Raw genomic sequence first — 22,293 nt, forward strand, 5'->3', positions numbered from 1 at the left:
TCCCTTGCAACAGCCAGCACAAACACGCCCTACCTCTACTCGCCCCGTCCCATGGGCGTGGCCACAACAGGTTAATAAAGCTGTGGGCGCCACTTCCCAAGGCTAGAGATACAGACCGCTGTATCCAACTTCTCTAATCCTTCACCTTCTGCCAACTCTACATTGTCATCATGTCGCCGACCGTGCCTGCCACTGTCCTGGGTGCCATGGAGATGGGGCAAAGCATGGACGCGACCTCCAGCGCCGCCTCGGTGCGTGCCTTCCTGCAGCGCGGCTACACTGAGATAGACACCGCCTTCGTGTATGGGGAAGGCCAGTCTGAGACTGTCCTAGGTGGCCTGGGACTCGGGCTGGGCCGCAGCGGCTGCAAAGGTAACCGTCACACCTGTCATCCCCCTGCTCCAGCACATCTTTGGCTGGCTCCCAAAGCTCTCATCTCCCCTGTCCACACAACAGCTCTAAGAATTGCAACTCCTCAGGCAGGCAAACTTCAGCCATGTCTAGCTTTACACACCTTGACAGTCTCTTTCCACACCTTCTTCCGCAAAGTAGCGCAAGATTCTCTTCACACGATGGCCCTAACCCTGGTCTAGCCTGGAACTTATGGCTAGCTGGGCTCCAGGATTTCAACTGCTGCCCTGCAGGTGCCCCTGTTGGCCCTCGATTCTGTCCATCTTGATTGGTTAGCAGGGCCTCCTGCTTCACCAGGAGCCATACTAGCGCTACAAAGAGAGCTGGGGGATGGAGTTTCTTATACCTATCCATCTATCCACCCACCCACCCATCCATCCAACATCCAAATGGGCTTCTTAGCAGGGACAGGGAGAGGAGCAGGGACTCACACAGATGGCCCAACACTGGCCTGTTTTCACAAGTGGAGTCTGTACTGGCCCTGACTTTCCTTCTCACAGGCCCTCAGGGGGAGGCCTCTCATGTCTCTGTCTCCAGTTCCTTCTGTACCCTCCTCACCCTGTGATCAGACCTGCCCATCATCCATGCTGCATTCAGGGTCATCTTTTAAAACATCTTCAGATGACACAGAGCTCTGGAGTTGGAAGATTCAGGGACCACCTACAACCTCTAATCTAAAGTCAGGACTCCATGTGGGGTGCTTTCAGGGCCATTTTGCTTCTCGTCTGCTGCCTTTTCTCTTTTCATGTATCCCCATCCAAGACCTGGAGCCCTGGTACCTGGGAGGGCAGGTGTGGCTCCCACCCACAGCCTTCTTGCTCATGTTTTTAAAGCCTGTGCACTTCCTGTGAGTGGGTGTCTCTCTGTTTCTTCTCTGCTGGTCTCTCACTTGCCCTAAACACTCAGATGAGATTCTGAGGGAGCCTGGTGAGCCCCCAGGCCAGCCTCCACCTCCTTGCTCTGCCCCACTGTGGACCTTCATGCTCTTCCCCACTTCATTACTCAGTGCTGGCCCTGTTTTCTGCACAGGACGTGAGGGCAAGATCTTCCAGCCTCTACCAGCCCTAGTGCCAGGCTTAGCTTAAAAGGTGCTCAATTGTTCCAGTGAGGATAGCAGCCGCTCATAAGGTCTACAATCAGTTAAGCCTGATCAACCCTCAGGACTTCCCCATAAGCTGTTATCACTCTCTGCTGTTTACAATTGGCAGAACTAAAGAGCGGTTAGGTCAAGGCCACAACTATGAAGAGCAGAGCTGGAATTTGACACCAGTTATATATCTCTGTCTTTGTCCATTTATTATCCTCCCCCCAATCTGCCATCTCTCTCTTTTTCCCCTTTCTCTTGTTCTTGATATAGTGGTTCATATGGGCCACATTTGTACTATGAAGGCTTGGGATTAAAGGCCTGCACTACCATGCCCTGTCCAGCTTTGTTCCCTAACTGTTACACTGGATAGTCTGTTTGAATTTGCATTTTTCTTGAGTGGCTTGAATTTTCATTTTTCTTCCTGAAAAGTAAAAATTGCCACCAAGGCTATTCCAATGTTTGGAATAGCCTGATGATGTGCGGTTCCAGCTGGAGACATCCCTGAAGCGGCTGCAGTGTCCCCGGGTGGACCTCTTTTACTTACACTTACCAGACCACAGCACCCCTATAGAGGAGACCCTGCAGACCTGTCACCAGCTGCATCAGGAGGTGAGGTGGCCCCTGAGCTTGGGGAGATGCCCTCTGACCTTTCATCTTCACCCTAGCAGGAGAGTGAGTGCTGGGAACACACAGCAGAGCTGGGCACAGACCTCACTCCAGGCTACCCACATTGTCAGGCTGCTTTTACTGGTCTCCTGGGCTGAGCTGGGCTGTGATGGAGTCTCTCCCTGAGCTGGGCTGTGATGGAGTCTCTCCTGAGCTGGGCTGTGATGGAGTCTCTCCCCCGTAGGGCAAGTTTGTAGAGCTTGGCGTGTCCAACTATGCCTCCTGGGAAGTGGCTGAGATCTGTACCATCTGCAAGAAAAATGGCTGGATCATGCCAACTGTGTACCAGGTGAGAGGAACCTGGTGTGCCAGGACCATTCAGACTTTGGGTCCATGCCTCCACTGATCTTTGGGCATAACCATAAACTAGGTGGTTTAAACCCCGAATCTACCACCACTATGTGTACGCCCTCATTGTCAAGGTCCAGGAATGTTAAGGACTAAAGTGAGGGACTTTACAAGGTACATTTGGGTCTCTCTCTTGACATGGCCCTCCTCCCCAACTGTCTCCCTGCAGGGCATGTACAACGCCACCACCAGGCAGGTGGAGAAGGAGCTCCTCCCCTGCCTCAGACACTTTGGACTGAGGTTCTATGCCTACAACCCTTTGGCTGGTATGGGCTGCCGTGGGCACAGGTGCTATGGATAGGTGGGCATGCCCAGCCCAGCTTTATATAGTGCTGCCATGGGAGATGTCCATTCCAAGCCCTGGGAATCTGGGCTTCGAGAAGGAGGTGCCTGGGTCCCCTTCTTTTCAGGTTCCCTTCTGCTCTCTAGTTTCTAACATGGAATGGCATGGCAGCCACTGGGAGGAGCCTAGGCCAGGGTCTGACTGCTGCTTTCCTGCAGGGGGCCTGCTGACTGGCAGATATAAATACCAGGACAAGGAAGGGAAGCATCCCTAGAGCCGCTTCTTTGGGAATGAATTTTCTCAGATGTACATGGACCGGTGAGCTCTGGCGGGGCCTGTGCCTGTGGAAGAAGTGCTATAGGTTTCTTCAGTTGGTGGTTGCTTTCCTGGGCTCCTGCCCCTCTGTGGTATTCAGGCCCAAGACTCTGGACGTTAACTGTCCTGGGCATTGGAGGAATGTTCTTGGGCTGTCAAACAGATCCCTTGACATCTGTACTTTTGTTAGCCTGTGCGTCTTTCTTGGGAAGAGCTTGTCCACTGCCAACAGCGAGAGGACAGCAGGTAGGCCTGGAGCTTAGTGTTGGGACCAACCTCCCTTTCCTGTTTTTTTTTTTTTTTTGTTTTGTTTTGTTTTGTTTTAAGTTTGAGTCAGGATCTTTTGTATCCTGGATGGGCCTCAAACTTGGTTTGTAGCTGAGGATGACCTTCAACTCCTGATTCTTCTGCCCTCACATCTGAAGAGCTAGGATTTTTGTTTGTTTGTTGAGACAGGGTTTCTCTGTGTAGCCCTGGCTGTCTTAGAACTTGCTCTATAGACCAGGCTGGCCTCAAAGTCAGATCTCTAACTCAGAGATGCTGGGATTCAAGCTTCACGAACCACCACCACATGGCCAAAGAGCTAAGAAGACTAGTGTCTGTCACCATAGCCTGCTCCTATTTAACTACCTAAAACTTTGATCTGACTGGGGAAGCTGAGGCAGAGGATTTTAAGTGTGAGGCCTGCCTAGCGTTTGGGGATGAAATGCTCAATAACTTGGTTTCAATTCCTGATACTATAAAAAAAAAGGTTCTAATATTTAAAAATTTATTAACTATTATTAAATTATCTAATATTAAAAACTTATCAACTATTAAGTCTTTTTCCTTCCTTCTTTCTTTCTTTCTTTCTTTCTTTCTTTCTTTCTTTCTTTCTTTCTTTCTTTCTTTCTTATTTATTTTTTTTATTTTGAGGCCATGTTTCTCTGTGTAGTCTTGGCTGTCCTGAACTCACTTTGTAGACCAGGCTGGCCTTGAGCTCACAGAGATCCCCCTGCCTCTGCCTCCCTGAGCGCTGGGATTACAGGTGTGCCCCACTGTGCCCTTTTTTTCTTAGTGACATTTTATTTGTTTGTTTGTTTGTTTTGAGGAAGAGTTTGGCCCCAGCTAGCCTACAACTTGCGATCCTCCTGCTTTAGCCTCCTGAGAGGTGGGATATAAGCGTTCCCATGGCCAAATGTAAGTGTGAAACTCTCATATTTCCTTCCCCTCTGTCATCTCAGTTGCCATGTCTCCAAGGCTCATTTCTGAGCCCAGGCTGATATATATGCTTTTTGCATTCTCTGTCTGGGAAGGAGAGGCCGAGCAAGCAAGCTTCCTGTTGGAGGCTCCAGTGCCGATTTTGTTGAAAAGGCCAAAGGTGTAAGCAGTGAGCAATATGTGTTACCTCACTTATGCACCCTTCTTGATTCAAGCCTTATCTGTTGGGAGTGTGTTGCTCGCTGCTGGAACACTTGTTGATCATACATGTAGCCTTGCATTTGATGCCTAGTGCCTAAAAACAAAACAGTAGGAATAAAAACCACCCCTGTCTGCAGCTTCCCCACTCACAGTCTGTGATCCTCCTGCCTGGGAGAAGAAACCATTACCTTGAACTGAAGTCATTTTTATGCACTGTCAGAGGCCAGGGCTTTCCTCTGGAGAATCAAGGCTTGCTGGCCTTCCCTGTGGTCACCTTCTTTAGTCTACAGGCTGGCGGGGAGAGTGTTTCCCTCCCTCAGTAAATAGACCAGTGAATGCAGGGGAGGGAGGTGGCTCAGCCAAGGCCACAGAAGCTGCACTGGTGCCCAGGACTTGCTTCAGGCTTTTGTGTGACTCAGGGCTCACAAGTATGGTTGCTGTTGGCTCTTGAGAGTCCTCATTTAGGGAGATGTATTTAAAAAAAAAAGATTTATTTATGCATATGAGTGCTCTATTGGCATGTATACTTGAATGCCAGAAGAGGGCATCAGATCTCATTATAGATGGTCATGAGCCACCATGAAGTTGCTGGGAATTGAACTCAGGACCTCTGGAAGAGCAGCCAGTGCTCTTAACTGTTAAGACATCTCTTCAGCCCCAGGAGCTGTATTGTTAATGTAAAGTGCCAGGATTTTTGTCCTCTGTGTCCTTCCCAAACCTGGAGACCCGTGTGTCCTGATGCTTATGGAGTAGGGTTCTACCTGAGGACACTGGGCTCTACCTGAGGACACCGGGCTCTACCCGGAGGACACAGGGCTCTACCCGAGGACATAGGCCACCTTAGGGATGCAGGGATTAGGTCATTCTCTAGTGGCCCCTAAGATACTGAACCCCGTGTCACCCCACTCACCCAGCTACTGGAAGGAGGAACACTTCAATGGCCTCGCCTTGGTGGAGAAGGCTCTGAAGTCTACCAACGGTACCAGCGCCCCCAGCATGACCTCTGCTGCCCTGCGCTGGATGTACCACCACTCACAGCTCCAGGTAGCCCAGCTGGTTCTGGCTGCTCAGCCTCCACTGTGAAGTCTGACGCGGGGAGGTGGAGGCTTAGAAACGATAGAGGCCTATTGCTGAGGCTATGTCTCCTCTGGCCCAGCTTCTTCTCCTGGGATGGTGAAGCATGTTAGCAGTAGCACACCTGACTAGGTTTCAGTGCCTACATGAAGTCTAGTCATCTTGATTTTTTTTCTCTCTCTTAAAGATTTAGTTATTATTATTAGTGATTTTTTTTCCCAAAACTGTTTCTCTTGTGTGGCCTTGGCTGTCCTGGGCTTGCTTTGTAGCTAGACCAGGCTGGCTTTAAACTCACAGAGCTCTGCCTGCCTCTGCCTCCCTGAATGCTGATGCAGATCCAGTTAGTTTCATTTTGTCTGTATGAACATTTTGCCTGATGGGTTTCATGTGCATGCAGTACCCACAGAAGCCAGAAGAGGATGGCAAGACCCCTGGAATTGTAGTTAAAGGTGGTTGTGAGCTGGTGCCACGTGGGGGTGGAAACTGAATCCAGGTCCTCTGCAAGAGCAGAAACTGCTTCTAATGATTGAGCCATCCCTCCATTTCTAATGATCTCAATTTTTATTTAGAGAAATTGGTTCAGAGAGGCTTGTTTCCTTAAAGTCCCACAACTCCACGTGGAAGGAAATAAGCATAAATCTGACTCTGAAAAGTACATTAAAAAAATAGTTTTTAAGCCAGGCGCTGTGGTACATGCCTGTAATCCTAATACTTGGGGAGGCAGAGGCAGGTGGATCTATGAGTTCAAGGCCAGCCTGGTCTACAAAGCGAGTCCAGGACAGCCAGGCCTACACAGAGAAACCATGTCTCAATCCCTTTTCCCCCCACCCCCCCAAAAAAAGTATTTATTACATTCCTTACAGCATTTCTTTTGTCCTAGCTCCCTCTTCTCTAACCTTTCTCCAGTGTGGGCATACTGGGGTAATGGTGCCTGTTTAATATCTGGTAAATGCCAGCTATGGGGATCAGTGATTCTCAAACTGTCCTGCAGGGCAGAGAAGCCTGACTGACCTTGGCTGTTTGTAGTCATTTCTCCTGGAAGCAAGATGGGTTTAAGTAAAAACAGATCCCAAATCTTAGCAAGGGGCAGGCAGGAAGCCCCAAGTGTGTGAAAAGCTGGCTGTCTCCTTTGCAGAGCACTCGAGGGGATGCAGTCATCTTGGGCATGTCCAGCCTGGCGCAACTGGAACAGAACTTGGCCTTCATTGAGGAAGGGCCCCTAGAGCCGGCCGTCGTGGAAGCCTTTGACCAAGCCTGGAACCTGGTTGCTCTTGACAGTCCCAATTACTTCCGCTAAGATGGTTCTGATTTGGGAAGGTGCAGAGGTTACCATCTGCCACCCATTGTCCTCTACCCTGGCCTCTACCCTCAAGTCCCAGCCTTGAGTTGATTCAGCTGTTCTTTCTCTTTTCATCCAGGTCATTGTTTCTTGTTTTTTTTTTTCTACTGCCTTCCTATATAACCAATGTGAGAGCATGCTGAGCTCTGCCCCAGTATCTCCTGTTGAATAAACTGTTAACCTGTCATGGCTGTAGTCCAGGCTGCAGCAGACCTGTGGCCTTATTCTGCAAATGCCTGTGGCTTGCTTCTCGCTGACCTTCCAAAGACCTAGTGGAAGGGGGCAGGTCTATGGAGGGCAGAGGTGCCAGGTAAGCCTGACCTTTCAGCAGGGGCTTGGCAAAGGCCAAGTGCTTCCCTCAAGAAAACTGCCAGGTTCCTTCTGGCACCGCAAGTTCCCTTCCTGCCCACCATGGAGTCCCACAGCAGTGGACAGCAGCTAGGTCCTTCTTGCTCCAATGAAAGGAAAGGCTGTGTAATTTCCACAACCATCCTGCATGCAGAGGAACAGGCAACAAGAAGCTGAAAGGCCACCTGGTGAACCCAAGCTTCTCCAGGCTCAGCTCAATACAGCAGGAGGCAGGGAGGGTGGTTGAATACTGAGCAGTGTTTTGTCAGGCTTGGTGGCAAGTGCTTCTACCGGCTGAATCATCTCACTGGTCCTTTTTGTTGCTCTGTGTATCCCTCCCTGGCTGTCCCTAAGTCTGCCTCCCAGGTACTGGGATTAAAGTGCGAGCCACCACCCCTTGGCATTTTAAGACAGGCTTCCATATAGTCTAGGCTGGCCTTGAATTCACTATTTATCAGATCTCTTTGTTCCTACCTTCCAACTGCTGGTATAAATTAATATGCCTGACCTTTTTTAGCCCATTTGACTGGCACCAAACTTTTGAAACAGGCTCTATGCAGCCATGGCCATCCTCTACCTCCCCAGTAATGAGATTAAAGGTGTGTTATGTCTGGCTTGGCTTCAAACTTTCAATTCTACCTCAGCCTCCTGAGGTGCTAATTACAGGCATGATCATGGCTTTTTGGGGCATGACTATGAAGACCTAAGGCTCTCTTATCCAGTCTTGATGTTCTCTTGCCACTTCCCTCCTCTAGGGTAGAGGCCAGGAAATCTGAGGAAGCACGATTTTCATCAGTTTTTGTGCGCTGTTAGGGAGGAAACCTCTGGGCCTCAAGCATGGCACACAAATGCTTTACCACTTAATTATATATCTGTAGCTCTATGGGGCACTGGTCCTAGCTAGCCAGGTGTGGTAGCACCTATAATCCCAGCACTTAAGGAGCAGAGGCCAGAGGATTGCTGCAAGTTCAAGACCAGCCTGACTCAAAATCCACTCGCTCCCAACTCCAGCAGCGGCTTTCCCCTGCCTTAGGTGACAGGCCCACGTTCCTGGCATGTCAGTCTTAGGCCTTTTTTTGCATTTCTGTGTGTGCATGTTAATGCAGAAGTTGCCAGACTATGAACTTTACTCAGCAAACCCATTCCAGGCAGATGCAGAAGGGGATACCAACTCCGGGAGCTACCATCAGCTATCTGCAGCCGCTGTGTTGCAAGTCCCGGCTCCAAGCAGAAGTGCAAAGCTGAGGGCCTTTTTTTTACTAAAAAATGTCTGCCACAGGAACACCCTGTGGACAAAATTTTATTCCTTATAGAAACAAAGTCACTCCCAGCACCCCCCTTTGTCTTTATCCACAGCAAAATAAAGAGCTGCTTCCTGCAGAGGAGTGACAGCAGTCCTGGGTGGTCCAGTGGACACGAGGATCTTGCTGGAAGGCCTTAGTCCCGAGTCCCAGAGTCAGCTGTCATCCTCCTCCTCCTCAGACTCTCCCTCAGACTCAGGCGCGCTCTCGGGCAGGTCATCGTCCATTTGCTGGAATCTTCCAGTCTGGGCATCCCACATGTATTTGATGGTCACTTTGAATTCAGCCATCTCATACCCAAAAAGCTTCTGTAAGAGACGGAGAAGACAGAGTGAGGAGGAGCAGCTGTGATCAGCATGGGGCCATGTCCCAGTTAACGGCAACAGCCTCTCCCCCAGGTTGCAGGCCCAGACTCACCAGGACACGGGCCTGCTCTGGGGTCAGCACGTCACCTTCCTTGCATACTTCGTAGTCAGATAGCAGGGTCACCACACCTGTGGGAGGGCAGCACTAAGTCATTCCCAGCCCTGGCTCACGCAGCATTGGCTGCTAGCGCCTAGCCCTAGGGAGCACGCAGCCACAGGCTGCCTTCCCTGCAGCTCAGCATCAGAAGGACAGCAGCTGCCTCCTCCATATCCTGCTGGAGGGGAGTGCTGAGCTCTGCCTTGGCAGAGAAAACAGCTGGTCAGAGGGGTGATCCTGCAGGCAGGCGCTCCTCAGACGCTTTCTGCCTACATGTATGCTTTGGAATACTGGTGCCACAGAGGCTAGATGAGAGTCCCGGGACTCAAACCCATGTCCTCTGGAAGAGCAACCAGCACTCTAAACCCTAAGCCACCTCTCCAGCCTCCTACCTTTCTTGAGGGTAGTGGGCAGGCCCAGCTGTCTCAGCTGTGGCTCCATGGAATGAGGGAACTGCTTCAGGGGGCCTGGATCTAGGCTCACAGTTAGAGTTGCTTTGTTCCCAGCTCGAGCAAAATCCATTTCTGTATACTTGGTGAACCACCTAAGGAAGAGAAGGGTGAGGGTAAGGTTTCTGGAAGCATCACCATTCAGCTCAAGTCCAGCCTTCCTTTGAGTGTACATGGTCTGGAGCTGCCTGTCCCCGTCAGTTTTGTGGACTGGCAGCCAGTGGGGAGGAGCATGCCAGAGAGAATAAGAGAACCCTGGTTATTCACTAAGAGGTTTTGAGGAGCCAGCTCTTTATTTCTTCACTATTCCCTGACTCTCAGCTTCTCTCCCACCATCCCTCAGACACTCACTCATTCACCTCCTCCTTTGTGCGGTTGGTAAAAAGAAGGCCAACTTCACCTCTCAACTTCTTACTGACCTGAAAAACAAAAGCAAATATCACTGCTGCTTTGCTGGTGGCAATTTATCCACAGGAGACATCTTGTATCATCTAAACACTTTTCTGACTGGTAGAACTCCTAGTAAATAGGACAGGCCCAGAAAGGGCACAGCCCCCATGGATCTGGAGGCTAGGAACACAGATTTAAGCCAAGCTTGGTTTTCCTGAACCCACAGGCCAGTCACATAGCTGTGGTGGCAAAAGGGAAGCACAGGAGAGAGGAGGCAGTTGAGCTTCAGCCTCATGTAGTGGGGGCCTGTGACCTACCTGATGCAGGTTGTCTTTATATTCGTCAGATGGGCTTCGACCCAAGGCCACCATCATCACCTTGTTTTTGCCAAAGAACATCCTATACCAAGAAAAAGGGGGCTGTTAGGCAATGCTCAGAAGTTCAGGGAGCCCAGAACCAGGCAATAGGAGGTGTGGCCAGAGGCTCTGCTCTCTAAGAAGCCCACCCATGTGTCCCCAGGATTCCTGTTTTCATTTTCTTATCCACAGAACCAGATCTTGCCAACAGTTTGAGCCAACTCACTGCAAGCCTCAAAACCCACCCATGCATGTCTGGCAGAAGTATGTCTAACAGTCCCCAGAAGAGCTGGTACAACAGAGCCACCTGCCCAAGTACTGCAACCCACCAGCTCCTGCAGCCTGCTTTGGGGTCAAATGTACACAATGAAACCCAGTAAACCAGTATGCCAGATTCCAGGGAACACTTTCCTGAAGAAACCAATCTTGAAATATCCCAAGTGACCACCAGGTCTTGAGCCCCAGTGGCTCAGGGAAAGGCCAAGCCTGATGTAATTTGTACTTTTCAGCAAGTGAGCTGCAGACCCAAAGGTCAGCTCTGCTCCTGTGCTTTGCTGAGTGCAGGCATCTCTCTTGCCTGATGCTCTCATCTCTTCCCACTGCTCACCGGCTGTGCTTCCAGGCATTCCGGATGTCCTTCAGCTTGTTGTTCCTCATGTTGGCCACAGAAAAGATGAAGAGGTACTTGTAGGTGTCCACACATTTCCGAAGCTGTGGAGCAATTCATGAGGCTCTGGACTTGAAGGGGTAGCATGGGTCTGGCCTCATGCAAAATAATCGGCTATAGGCTTTTAATCTGGCTGTCTCCCACTGATGTGACTAATGCTAGAGGGTCACCCACTAAAGGAGGTGAGCAGGAACCCAAACCCTACAGTCTTCCCATGACCAATGTGGAACAATCACCCCATTTTCCTTTGTCTACTTAGTTAATCTAGAATCTGGCCACCCTGGGAAGGCCCTGCTAAATCAAAACACAAGGCCCCTCATCATTTATCAACAAGTACAGACACTTAACCCTCACTGCCCTGGGCAGGCTGCTGGCTGAAGCCTCTCCATTTCTACAGATTGGGAAATTTGTACACCAGGAGACTGTCCTTAACTGGCCCAGGGCCAGCAGGTCAGTTGCAGATGGATGGCCACTCCACAGCTTTCTGACACTGGGCAGCATTACAAACTTACTTAGCATCACCTGGCCCTGGGTCACCAAGATGTTGTGGGTGGTGCGGAAAATGCACACAAATAATTTACTGTTGTGCAGGGAACACGGTGGGAGCCCAACCAGAACGACAAAACAGTGAGCAGTTTTTGGGTAGTGGTTGTACTGCTATGGAAAAGAAAGCTGGATGGGAAACTCTGCTGCTGTTTTTGAAACACTGCTAATAGCCCTATCCCAAGACTACCAAAGACACACACACACACACACATACACACACACACACGCTAGGAACGCTAGGAAAATAAAGGAGGAAGTGTTTACCTCTTCTATCAGGTTCTGCTTCAGTTCCAAACCTTTCTTGGCAGTTTTTGTTAAGGAAACTAAAACCAAGAAAAGAGATGGTGGCAGGTAGTCAATCTGGATGCTCTGGAGACTAATTTCACTTTCCTCTTTGAGGCCTGGCTGAACTAATCCAGTGTGAAGGAGGCAGCAATGGATGCTGTCATTCCGGGCATTCAAGACTGGCAGAGTGCTTGCTTACCTAGCATTCCTGGCACAGAGATCTCTACATACATCTCCTACCACAAACTAGGTGCCCTTAGCTCTTTAGCTGGATTTACAGCAGTGCAGAAACAGGGCTCATTCCTGCTGACAGGATGCTCAGTGGCAACCGCAATCTGCTGGCTGAAGCCCCTTTCCTGCTATAGGGCACTATGTAAAGGCCACCAAGAGCTAGGTCAAGCTATGGGAAGATAGAGACAGTTCCAGTTCCTCTTTTTTCTTTCTTTCTTTTATTTTATTTTGAGACAGGGTTTCTCTTGTGTAGCCATGGAGACTAGGCTGGCCTCAGAACTCAGAGAGATCCACCTACCTCTGCCTCCCAAGTGCTAGGATTACAGGCCTATGCCACCTGCCACAGGAACTGACTACAAGGCTACTTGGGATGGCCTCGAACTCAAGATACATTTCCTTGCTTCTGCTTCCTAAGTGCTGGGATTACAGGCACGTACCACCTCACCTGTTGGGACCTTATCTTTTTTATTATGTTGTATACCTACACCTCCATTCTGTAATCTGGACCCAAGGATGCAGTAATGTTGGGGATAGGGCAGGTTGGGGGGGCACAAGAACCTCTACTAATAACCAAGGCTGTATTTGTCCCACTTCCAAAAGAGTTAGTGGCATTTGCTTCTATCTGACCAGGGTCCCTTCACAGAACCCAATGACTCCATCAGGACTTGACACCAGCTACAAAGCCCTGGGTGTCCCCCAGGAGATTATACAGCCTACTACTCTGCCTGTCACTCAGTCCCTCTTTACAAGGCACGCAGTCAAAGGCAACCACAATGAGCCAGCCATGTCCCAGACTCTCCACTGCTAGGATTCTGGTACAACTTAGCCTTCTCCAGGTGGTTACTGGCTTCGCTGCTTCCATCTCTGCCTACACTCACTTTCTCCAGGCTATAAATATAAAGGTAGCCAAAGTGAATCCTTTCAAAGTAAAGCCACATCAAAGGCCGCATCCTATTTTGTTCACTCTACTACAGCCACACTGGCCTCCTGTGCCCCAATATGTTAACTACACTACAGGCGCCTTCCACTTCCTCTACATTCCAAACAACGTTCTCGCAGACAACTGTACAGGTTGCTCACTTCCTTTCCTCACTACATTATACAAAACACACTATACTTACTTGACAGGCATACAGGAGGCATCCCCCTCCCCCAACTAAAGCAGTGACCTTGATGAAGCCAGATCCTTTTCGTTCAACTGTCATGTTCCTGTAACACTCAAAAAAGTGTTAGTCCGCTGGTTGGATGTGGTGGCCCAGTCTGTATTTGGGGCCAAGGCAGACAGATGGGAGGCCCCAGCATTAAAAAACAAGCAAACAAACAAACAAACAAAAAATGCAGTAGCCGAAATCAGGTACGGTGATGCCTGCCTGCAAAATCCCTACATTCTGGAGAGGATGAGGTTATGGAAAGCTCCTGATTTTGAGACCATTCTGGTCTACACAGCAAATTTGACCTACATGGCAAACAAAAACAGGCGCGCGTGCCCGGGGCTGTAGCTCAGTGCTCATAGGGTAGTGGTGTCTGCCTAGAATGAGTGTTCTGTGTTCCATCCCTAACACAGCACAAACCAGGTTTAGGGGTGCATGCCTGTAATCCCAGCAATCGAGAGGTAGAAGCAGCAGGATCAGCAATTTAAGACTATCCTGGAGAGTGCGAGGTGAGCCTGGGATACAAGACTGTCCCGGTAGCTGCCTGTCGGCCCGACCCACACTCCAGCACTCTCAGTGACCTGCCGACGCCAACCAGCTATCCAGGCCGGCGGAGCTCCTTAGAGAGGCCTCAAAGTCTCACCTGTGTCCCCGTGACAGAGGTCCCCCAACTTACCTTTCTTGTCTCGCTTGGATTTGGGCATCGCGCTAAAGACACGTGCGGCGGAAGACCCGGCGGCCTGTCAGGGCCCGGGCGGCGCAGGGGCTTCTGGGACGGCGCTAGGGGCTGCCCTCGCGAGTGCCTGATCCGAACTTCCGCGGCCCGTCTCTCCCTGCCTGCGGTCTGCCCGGTGTCTGGAAGGCCACTTCTCAGCCCAGGTTCCAGATCTCTCCGGTCCCTTCAGCCCTGACGGCTCCCGAGTCCTGAGCGCTCCACCAAGGGCCCCGCGAACCGGTTCCTCTCTATGGCTCAGCGGAGGGAGGGGCTTGAAGCCCAGTGCATGCCGGGCTAGCGGCGGGCGGTGCTTGGGCTTCAATCATGGTGGCCACTGTGGTGTCCGGCTTCTGGCTCTGGGCTTTGCTGCTAGTCCCTGCGGCCGCGGTCTACGAAGACCAAGTGGGCAAGTTTGACTGGTGCGTACGGGTGACGCTTCTCCAAGAAGTAGGTGTCTGCTTTCCCAGCATCTGTCTCCCTCCTGCTATCTGGGTGGAGAGTGCCGTGGAGCAGGACCGAGCGTATGACTTAGAGCAGGGCCTCTAAGGGAGAGGGGAATGAATGAACTCTGCACTTGTGCAGAATGGAAACGTGAGCCTCCCTTCTTCAGAAATGAAAAATTTGAAGACGTCGACCCAAGAGCATTAAGTTAAGCACTGAGGGAACCCTTTCAAGCCGACCCGTATATGACTGTGCAGATTGCACTGGAGTGGAGGGCTAGGCATGTTTTAGGGTTTTTGGTTTCCCTTTTTTCCTGTCATGCCCGATTCCGTAGTTGTCACGCTTATGATCTCCTGGGTGTCCGAGGTCACTAGCCCCCAGTGAACTTTCATCCTCCCGGAACTATCTGGTGTCTTTCAGACCTCCTGTCTTAGAGGTTTGAAAGTGAGCCCTCTTCTCCCTATTTTTTTCTTCCGAGGGACACTCTGGACGCAGCGTGGCCTTTTCAAACTTATCAACTTGTCATTCACTCACCTCTTCCTTCATACCGTGCTTATTTCAGATTGAACGAATATTTGGCCACTTAACAGTTGTCTGTTCCTGGGTACATTGACAAACAGCTAACAGTAGTATTTTTTAAAAGGCCTTTTGCGTTCTGCTGCCTACAGTCCCTAGCCTTTCTGGACTTTGCTTTCCATACCTGTTGAATCCGGCAGTAACATTTGCCTTATGTACTTGGTAGGGTTGTTTGGTGGTTACACACAGAGAAAGAATAAAGTCATATGAAAATAACACATAGAAATCACTGAGTCTAAACTTGACTCTACTTCCAATTTAGTCCTTTAAAACAAACTAGAGTAAACAGCACAGTGGTCTACATGAGAGATGCAGTCTAAATGCCGTGTTTGCTTAATGTGCTTCAAAGAGCAGTATTTCCTCATTGCAGTAGTGTGCAAGCATCTGTGTACCTGGAAGTTTAGTGGTTGCAGCTAAAAACTAATGAAGCAGAGGACTCTTTGGGATGTTGACTGAGTAAGCGATGCCACGTTTAGGTGGAAAACTGTTACTATTTCTCATGTATTTGGTGGTAATTCTCCATCTCCTTTTGCTTCTGAGAACACTGTACAGACGTCTTGTGTATGGTCAGAGCTCTTCATTAGCCCTTTTTTTTTTTTTTTGCACATGATAAGGGGATGTGCTGGTGTGAACCAGCAATTTGTCTTTTTTCGGTGATGACTTTGCTCTGATGATCCCCTGCACTCGTCCTCAGGAGACAGCAGTATGTGGGGAAGCTCAAGTTTGCCTCCTTGGACTTTCCCCCTGGATCCAAGAAGTTGGTTGTGGCCACAGAGAAGAATGTGATTGCAGCGTTAAATTCTCGGACGGGAGAGATCTGTGAGTGAGCTGTGGAGACTGGAGGCTTCAGGGAGGGAAGCTAACTGCAGTGAATCTGAGAAACCTGTGGCTTATCTTCTTTTTTGTCTTCTCTAGTCTTGTTATCTTTCAATATGCATGTTTTTGTAGCTGGCCTTTGTAATTTATTCCCTCAATCCTGAAGACCCTTAACTAAGATAACACTGCAAAAGCTACATTCTGTCCTTTTTTTGCAGTAAAGGCTTGATGACTGCCCTGGAGTTATCCCTGCTGCTAGGATTGTGTGTAGGAACCTAGTTTGTGAAAAGAGACTTTCTAAACTGTTTTCTTATGAATTGGGTGATTTTGTTAATCTTACTGTTGTTTCTTCATATGTTTGATGGAGAGGTAGCAGGCTGGAGGGGCAGAGAGCCCAGATGGGGAAAGCAATGTGTCTTGAGCCCCTCCTCCCTTACTATCCAGTGACTGGGTCTAGGTCATCGCAGTTAGTGGTACTCTTTGTCTCCTAATTAAAGTTGGCTAATGCTGTACAAGTGATGCTGTCAGTCCCTTCCTGGTCTTGTTGGGTTACAGTCACTCACAGCAATGTCTGTCTTTCTCAGTGTGGCGGCATGTTGACAAGGGCACAGCAGAAGGGGCTGTGGATGTCATGTTGGTCCACGGACAAGGTAAGCAGAGGCCCACCCTGGTCTCCACTGTGGGGTCAGCCCCATCTCCTGTTTCTTGGTACTTTGCTTTGTATGGGGTGTGATGGAGAAAGGAGAAGAGGTGCTTCTGAAAGTGAAGGACAGGTACCTGCTTAAACCTGTTTGTATCCATAAGCCACAGGTGGGGTCATGACACATAGTCCTTAGGAGGCAGCAGAACCAGTTTGGGAAGTGCCAGTGGTCTTTGTCTCTTCCAGATGCAATCACTGTATCCAATGGAGGGCGCATCATGCGTTCTTGGGAGACTAACATCGGGGGCCTGAACTGGGAGATAACTCTGGACACTGGCAGGTAGGGAAGAAGTGGCACTTCACTGTGGCAGAGTGAAGTGATCTGCAAGGACCACAACTGAGCCATTGGCCTTTGCCTTTCCTCCCTCAGGGACCATTGAAGAGACAGCACAGCAGATGCCCGTCCTTTAAAATGTTTTTCTCTTATGTGTATGAGTGTTTTGCTGGCTTGTAGGTCTGTGGACCACATGAGTGCAGTCCCTCTGGAGGCCAGAAGAGGGTGTCGGATCCCCTAGGACTGTATTACCAGCCGCCTGTGAGTCACCATGTGGGTGCTGGGAATTGAACCCAGGTACTCTGGAAGAATAGCCAGTGATCTTAACCACTGAGCCATCTCTCTTGCCCTCGATTATTATTATTATTATTATTATTATTATTTTAAAGACAGGATCTGTCTACATAGCCTTGGCTCTGCTGGAAATAGGTAGACCAGGCTAGCCTTAAACCCAAAGAGATCCTTCTTCCTTTACCTCCTGAGTGCTAGAATTTGTGTGCCACCACACCCAGCTCAGATGTCCATTCTTGATTTGCTTGTTATAGCACATGTGTGTGTATTCACTGAGTAGATGAGATTGTGGGAGGAGAATTTATAAACTATTTTCTATGAATTAGGTGGGAGTTGTTAGTTGGCCACCTCTTAGATGCACAGCTCTGTACTGGACCTGTTTATTCTGTTCTTACCATAATGTGAGCTTTACATGCCATGTTCTAGGTGGAAGAACATAATACAAAGCTTTCTGTGTCTCTTCTGTTTGCTTTGAGTTGGTCTTCTGTATCCCGGACTACCATCAAAGTAGCTATGTAGCTGAGGCTGAGCTTGAACTTTTGAAAGAATTCTTGTTTATTGTCATCATGTGCTTGAATGCGTGCGTCATAAGGGTGGTGTGTGCGGAGGAGTGTGCACGCCTCGTGATGTAGACTTTAGTGAACAACTTTGTGGAGTCTGTTCTCTCTTTCTACCTTTTTTTTTTTTTAAAGATTTATTTATTATAATACATTTACATTCTGCCTACATACCAGATCTCACTGTAGATGGTTATGAGCCACCATGTGGTTGCTGGGAATTGAACTCAGGACCTCTGGAAAAATAGCGAGTGTTCTTAGCCTCTGAGCCATCTCTCCAGCCCTCTCTTCTGGGGATTGAACTTGGGTCATCAGCCCTGCTCAGCAAGTGCCTTTATCTGCCAAGCCATCTTGACAGTCCTGATTGTTTAGCATCTGACACTCCTGCCTCTGCCTTGTAAGGGCTGGGATCCAGAGGTAGACCAACATGCTTGAAACTCTGTGTTTCAGTTGTCTGTTGGAGAACAGCCTGGACCACTGCCTAATCTTCGCTAACCCTGGTCTATGGGCTTGTTGGCTTTAGCTTATGCGTCTTACAATGGCAGCTCACTTGATTAGCACTTGGTGGACCCCGGGCGATGAGAACACTGAGCGTGAGGCAGCTCTGTCATCAAGTTCATGCCCAGCTGTGGACACAGTTAAAACCAACAATGATAGCATTGCCTATTAGGTACATGCTAGAGGCTTGGCCTGAAGCCTGTGAAATCTCATGGAAAGAAAGATGTAACCTGGAGGGGATTTGGGGACTGTAGGGCAGTGTGCCTAAATGATTGCAAGGCAGATTCTCAAGTTGGCAGAGCCAAGATCAGGCAGAGCCAGCATTGGGATCCAGGGTTTTCTGACCCAGCAAACATCAGCAAGCAGCGGCAGTTAGGGCACCAGCACTCTAGCTGAAGGCCCTCACCCATCTCTCTGCTCAGTTTCCAGGCACTTGGGCTGGTGGGCCTACAGGAGTCAGTGAGGTACATTGCAGTTCTGAAGAAGACCACTCTCACCCTGTATCACCTTTCCAGTGGGCACCTGAAGTGGGTGGAACATCTTCCAGAAAGGTAAGGCTGTCTTCCAAGTGATGATTACCTTGTCCCAATCCCTACAACACACTATGACCTTTAGTGTGCTTGGCCAGGTGCCTGCCTGTTGGCATAACATGGTAGTAGTATATTCCTGCCTGTGGGCCTGAGTGGTAAGTCCTTTGCCACACGCTTGGAGTGTACTTGGGAGGGTGGAGAAAATTCATAGTGGGGCAGTAGAGCCACCACACAGGGAGGTGCTCTTGCACATGCACAGTGCTCTGAGCCTGTCAGCTGCATTTTCACAACAGGCTTTCGTCATGGTAAGAGTTGGAAATACAGGGAGGGGCTGAGAGGGACTCAGGGTGGTTTCCAGAGATCTTGAGGTTTGAAGCATGAAAGAACAGGGTAGGTAGAAGATCAAGCAAGGGTCAGCCATTTGCGACCATTTCCAAAACGGTTAGGGTAGGGATCAGAAGTTAAATTGCTAAAGTTAGGGCTGGAGATAAGGCCCAGTGGCAAGGAGCCTACCTGTATGCACAGGCCTTTGGTTCTTTTCTAGTTTTTTGAGACAGGGTTTCTCTGTATCTCTAGCTGTCTGGCTGTCCTGGAACTCATTCTGCAGACCAGGCTGGCCTTACAGAGATCCCTCTGCCTCCCAAGTGCTAAGATTAAAGTCATGCAGCACCACCGCCTGGCTTTTGTTTGATTCACCAAAAAAGGGTTAAAGTCTTAGCTGAGCATGATGGTGCATGAAGTGTACTCATGTGCAACCCCCACCCCCATACATATCCACCCTTAACTTTAGGGGGTGGCCAAGACAGGAAGATAACAACTTAAAGGCCAGTTTGAGCTACATAGTGAGACCTTGGTTTTTTTTGTTTTGTTTTGTTTTAAAAAGAAAGAGAGCAAAGCGAAAAAAGTCAATATCCTAGAGGGCTAAGAACAAAACGCCCACATCTGGCCCACCTGATGGGGCCTACAGGGGAACTGCAGTATGGTTGGCCTTCACAGCCTTACTCAGCGAGCGGGTATGGTGCCCCGTACACATGGAGGCATGCTGCATCTGTCACTTAGGAAAAGCTGGCAAAGTGGTTTATACATGTGATGTCAGTTTGGAAATGTTGATGAGAAATTAAAATTAAAGAGAAAAGCAAGGTCAGGGGTGGGGCTGGGTAGACGAGCACTTGCCTAGTATTTGTGAGGCCCTGGGTTTGATCCCCAGCACCGCAAAGAACCTAAAAGCTAAGGCTGTGTGAGTCAAACAAACTCTATTTGGGGGATTTCAGCTCGTGACATCTCACTAGGAAGTGGTTGCTTGGTTTTGGAAGTCCCTGGGAAAGCTCAAGTCTAAGGGCTAAGCTGGTGGCCCCGCCCTCTCTTCCCTCTCTTAGTGACAGCATCCACTACCAGATGGTATATTCCTACGGCTCCGGGGTGGTGTGGGCCCTTGGCATCGTTCCTTTCAGCCATGTGAACATCGTCAAGTTTAACGTGGAGGATGGAGAGATCGTTCAGCAGGTACAGAAGGCATCTGGCTTCTCGTGGGTGGGAGATGCCTTCTCTGTGTGGGGGAAGTTGGCAGGGCAGCTATAACAGCCACGTGTGTTCCTAATGCTGCTGTCTGTTGCTACTGGCTTGTCCTCAGCATGTGTTTAATGCACTTTGCTAATACATGGTGCTCTTTTGGGCTGGCCACTTACTGTTACCCGGTGCATTTTCCTAGTGACCCCCCCCCCCAAAAAAAAAAAAAAATCCTGAGTACTTCAGTTTTTGGAGGTTGATGGAGCTGGGTAAGAACAGGAAGAGCCTCTTTGGAATCAGCAGTGTTTGTTTGTTTGTTTTTAAGACAAAACAAGAGAGCTCTGGCTCTCCTGGGGCTCACTCTATAGACCAGGCTGGCTTCAAACTCACTTCAAACTGGCTTCTGCCTCCTGGGTGTAATGGTGTGTGCCACCACAATCAGGCAGTCATGCATTTATTGCTTGGGCCTCTGTGGGATTACAGCAGTGATTGTGGTCTGAGAGGGACCATGATGGTCTTCATGAGTCTGTTGTAAAATCTCTCCACAGGTCAGGGTTTGGACTCCCTGGCTACAGCATCTCACTGGGTCCTGTGGTGTGGTAGATGAGGCTGTCCTGGTATGCGCTGACCCCAGCACACATTCCCTCCACACTCTGGCCCTGGAGACGGAGTGGGAACTGCGGCAGATCCCCCTACAGGTGAGAGGCTGCTCTCCTGGTCTAGGATGTCACCTGTGGGGTGTATGAGGCCTGGCATGATTGCCTAGGGGTAAGCAGTGTTTCTCTGAGTGGTTGCTGCTGCTTTCCTGAGCTATGACAGCCTTGGGGAGAGGGTAGGTCTGGCTGACCCGTTGTCAGAGGGTACAGGCCGTGGCCTCTTTTGGGGACCCTGATAGGAGCTTCTGGAACCATCTGCCCTAGTTTAGTACTGCTCTCTGGGAAAACAGGGCAGGTAGTTCTGGTCTTGATGGTCTGGGAGGGCTTAAGCTTCTCACCTTTCTTCTTGCCTTCCCTAGTCTGACTTAGAATTTGGAAGTGGATTCCAGCCCCAAGTCCTGCCCACACAGCCCAGCCCAGTGGCTCCTTCTCGGGCCCAGTTCTTTCTGCAGTTGTCCCCGGGCCACTATGCTCTGCTGCACTACCATCAAGGTGCTGTGACTCTGCTAAAAAACTTCCCGCAGGTAAGTGCAGGCATTACAGTTGCTAGGACCAGAAAGGTCTTCCAGGACCTTAGGTAAGAACCTGCACACATTTGCCTTAAATCCCACTGTGTGAGAGCCGTTATCTCACTTTCCTTACAGGTCACTCTCGTCAGCTTTGCCACCACTGGGGAGAAGACAGTCGCTGCAATCATGACCTGTCGCACTGAAGTGGTGAGTACCATGAGTGACAGCTAGCGTGTGGGCTTACTTGTCTTTGCTGGGAACCGTGATGGTCGGTTGGAAGTCAGGGTACATTGACATGTTTACAGGTTTGGGAGGCCGCAGAGAGATGAGTTCTCTTCTACAGCTTTCCACATAGTCTTCCTCAGGAGGAATGGGATCCCCAAGTGGCTACCCTGCCCTTTCCGGAGACTGTTCTGGGTTCATGGGCTTGTCCGGGTAGGGCATGAGAAGTACGGTTTGCCTTCTCACAGAAGTTTCTGGGGAAGTAACCCTTTAGCTTACTATTCTCCCATCTTGTTTCTCTAGCAAAAACCTGGCAGTGCTGGAGATGGGTCTGTGGCCAGCCTTCCTGAGACTTCTAGTACACAGGTAGGGTGTGGCCTTGGGTGGTGTGGCAGACCTGGGAACATGGAGGCCACCTAGGAAAGCTAAGGTCAGCTGAGGCTAGCAGGTCCCCTTGAGTTCTCAGCTTCAGGTAGGGTCCAAGTCCTGTCAGTTAGATGGTGTGTCTTATCCCTTCTTATGGCAAGACGAGGAAGGAGACTCCTGGGATCATCCTCCTTACTTCCTTCTCTGAGCCTCAGCTTCCCCATTCCGATGAGCTCTCCAGAGCTGATAGAGCCTGGTGACGTTCTTCTGCAGAGCTCTGTGTGGCAGTGAGGGGTTCTGGCAGGTCTTGGTTATAGCCTCATTTCCTAAGTTTTTCCTTTCGTTCTTCATCCACAGTCACAGTAATCTGGGAACTCTCTGCTTCTCTGTACACACTGGCTCCCTTCCAAGATGGGCATGGCGGTTTATATACTGGTTCCCTTCTCAGACACACAGTAGATGTACACACCTGCCTTTCTTTTCTTTTCTTTTCTTTTCTTTTCTTTTCTTTTCTTTTCTTTTCTTT

General features: G+C 49.8%; 3 protein-coding genes across 5 annotated transcripts in view; 2 read left to right on the forward strand and 1 right to left on the reverse strand.

Annotated features, from left to right (window-relative positions):
* Positions 1-89: 89 nt before the first annotated feature.
* Positions 90-6,897, forward strand: LOC129679805 (aflatoxin B1 aldehyde reductase member 3-like). The gene is given in 8 exon segments (XM_055611254.1): positions 90-372; positions 1,928-1,964; positions 1,966-2,107; positions 2,349-2,453; positions 2,682-2,778; positions 3,014-3,113; positions 5,426-5,555; positions 6,721-6,897. Coding segments are annotated over 8 exon segments (975 nt in total). The 5' UTR covers positions 90-170; the 3' UTR covers positions 6,883-6,897.
* Positions 6,898-8,556: 1,659 nt separating this feature from the next.
* Mrto4 (MRT4 homolog, ribosome maturation factor) lies at positions 8,557-14,053 on the reverse strand. 2 transcript variants are annotated; one of them, XM_055610826.1, is made up of 8 exons: positions 13,787-14,053; positions 11,708-11,766; positions 10,838-10,941; positions 10,192-10,273; positions 9,836-9,903; positions 9,428-9,579; positions 8,991-9,067; positions 8,557-8,878 (listed from the first exon to the last, which is right to left on the reverse strand). In XM_055610826.1, exons 1-8 carry the CDS (start codon positions 13,812-13,814, stop codon positions 8,729-8,731), a joined length of 720 nt encoding a protein of 239 aa, XP_055466801.1. In that variant the 5' UTR covers positions 13,815-14,053; the 3' UTR covers positions 8,557-8,728. The 2 variants fall into 2 exon arrangements, with proteins under 2 accessions (XP_055466801.1, XP_055466800.1); XM_055610825.1 differs by having other exon boundaries at positions 8,557-8,881.
* A 25-nt stretch (positions 14,054-14,078) lies between these two features.
* The window catches only part of Emc1 (ER membrane protein complex subunit 1), a 24,446-nt gene continuing 16,231 nt past the window's right edge, over positions 14,079-22,293 (forward strand). For both annotated transcript variants that reach the window (XM_055610824.1, XM_055610823.1), the window contains exons 1-10: positions 14,079-14,244; positions 15,537-15,661; positions 16,243-16,308; positions 16,545-16,638; positions 18,401-18,529; positions 19,885-20,011; positions 20,563-20,712; positions 21,030-21,194; positions 21,315-21,386; positions 21,705-21,767. In XM_055610824.1, coding sequence (XP_055466799.1) covers positions 14,150-14,244; positions 15,537-15,661; positions 16,243-16,308; positions 16,545-16,638; positions 18,401-18,529; positions 19,885-20,011; positions 20,563-20,712; positions 21,030-21,194; positions 21,315-21,386; positions 21,705-21,767 — 1,086 coding nt within the window. In that variant the 5' untranslated portion in view covers positions 14,079-14,149. The remainder of the gene's footprint in view (positions 14,245-15,536; positions 15,662-16,242; positions 16,309-16,544; positions 16,639-18,400; positions 18,530-19,884; positions 20,012-20,562; positions 20,713-21,029; positions 21,195-21,314; positions 21,387-21,704; positions 21,768-22,293) is intronic.

Source organism: Psammomys obesus, unplaced genomic scaffold (assembly GCF_907164565.1).
Source record: "Psammomys obesus unplaced genomic scaffold, mPsaObe1.curated_primary_1811, whole genome shotgun sequence".
In the NCBI taxonomy this organism is placed as follows: domain Eukaryota; kingdom Metazoa; phylum Chordata; class Mammalia; order Rodentia; family Muridae; genus Psammomys; species Psammomys obesus.

What these genes read in the sequence shown, in the direction of transcription:
- Mrto4 (XM_055610825.1), bottom strand. Translation starts at nt 13,814, where the DNA reads ATGCCCAAATCCAAGCGAGACAAGAAAG. An exon ending in ATAAAGACAACCTGCATCAG is followed by an intron (nt 9,904 to 10,191) that starts GTAGGTCACAGG and finishes TTTGTTTTTCAG; the next exon opens with GTCAGTAAGAAGTTGAGAGG. An exon ending in ACAAAGGAGGAGGTGAATGA is followed by an intron (nt 9,580 to 9,835) that starts GTGAGTGTCTGA and finishes TCTCTTCCTTAG; the next exon opens with GTGGTTCACCAAGTATACAG.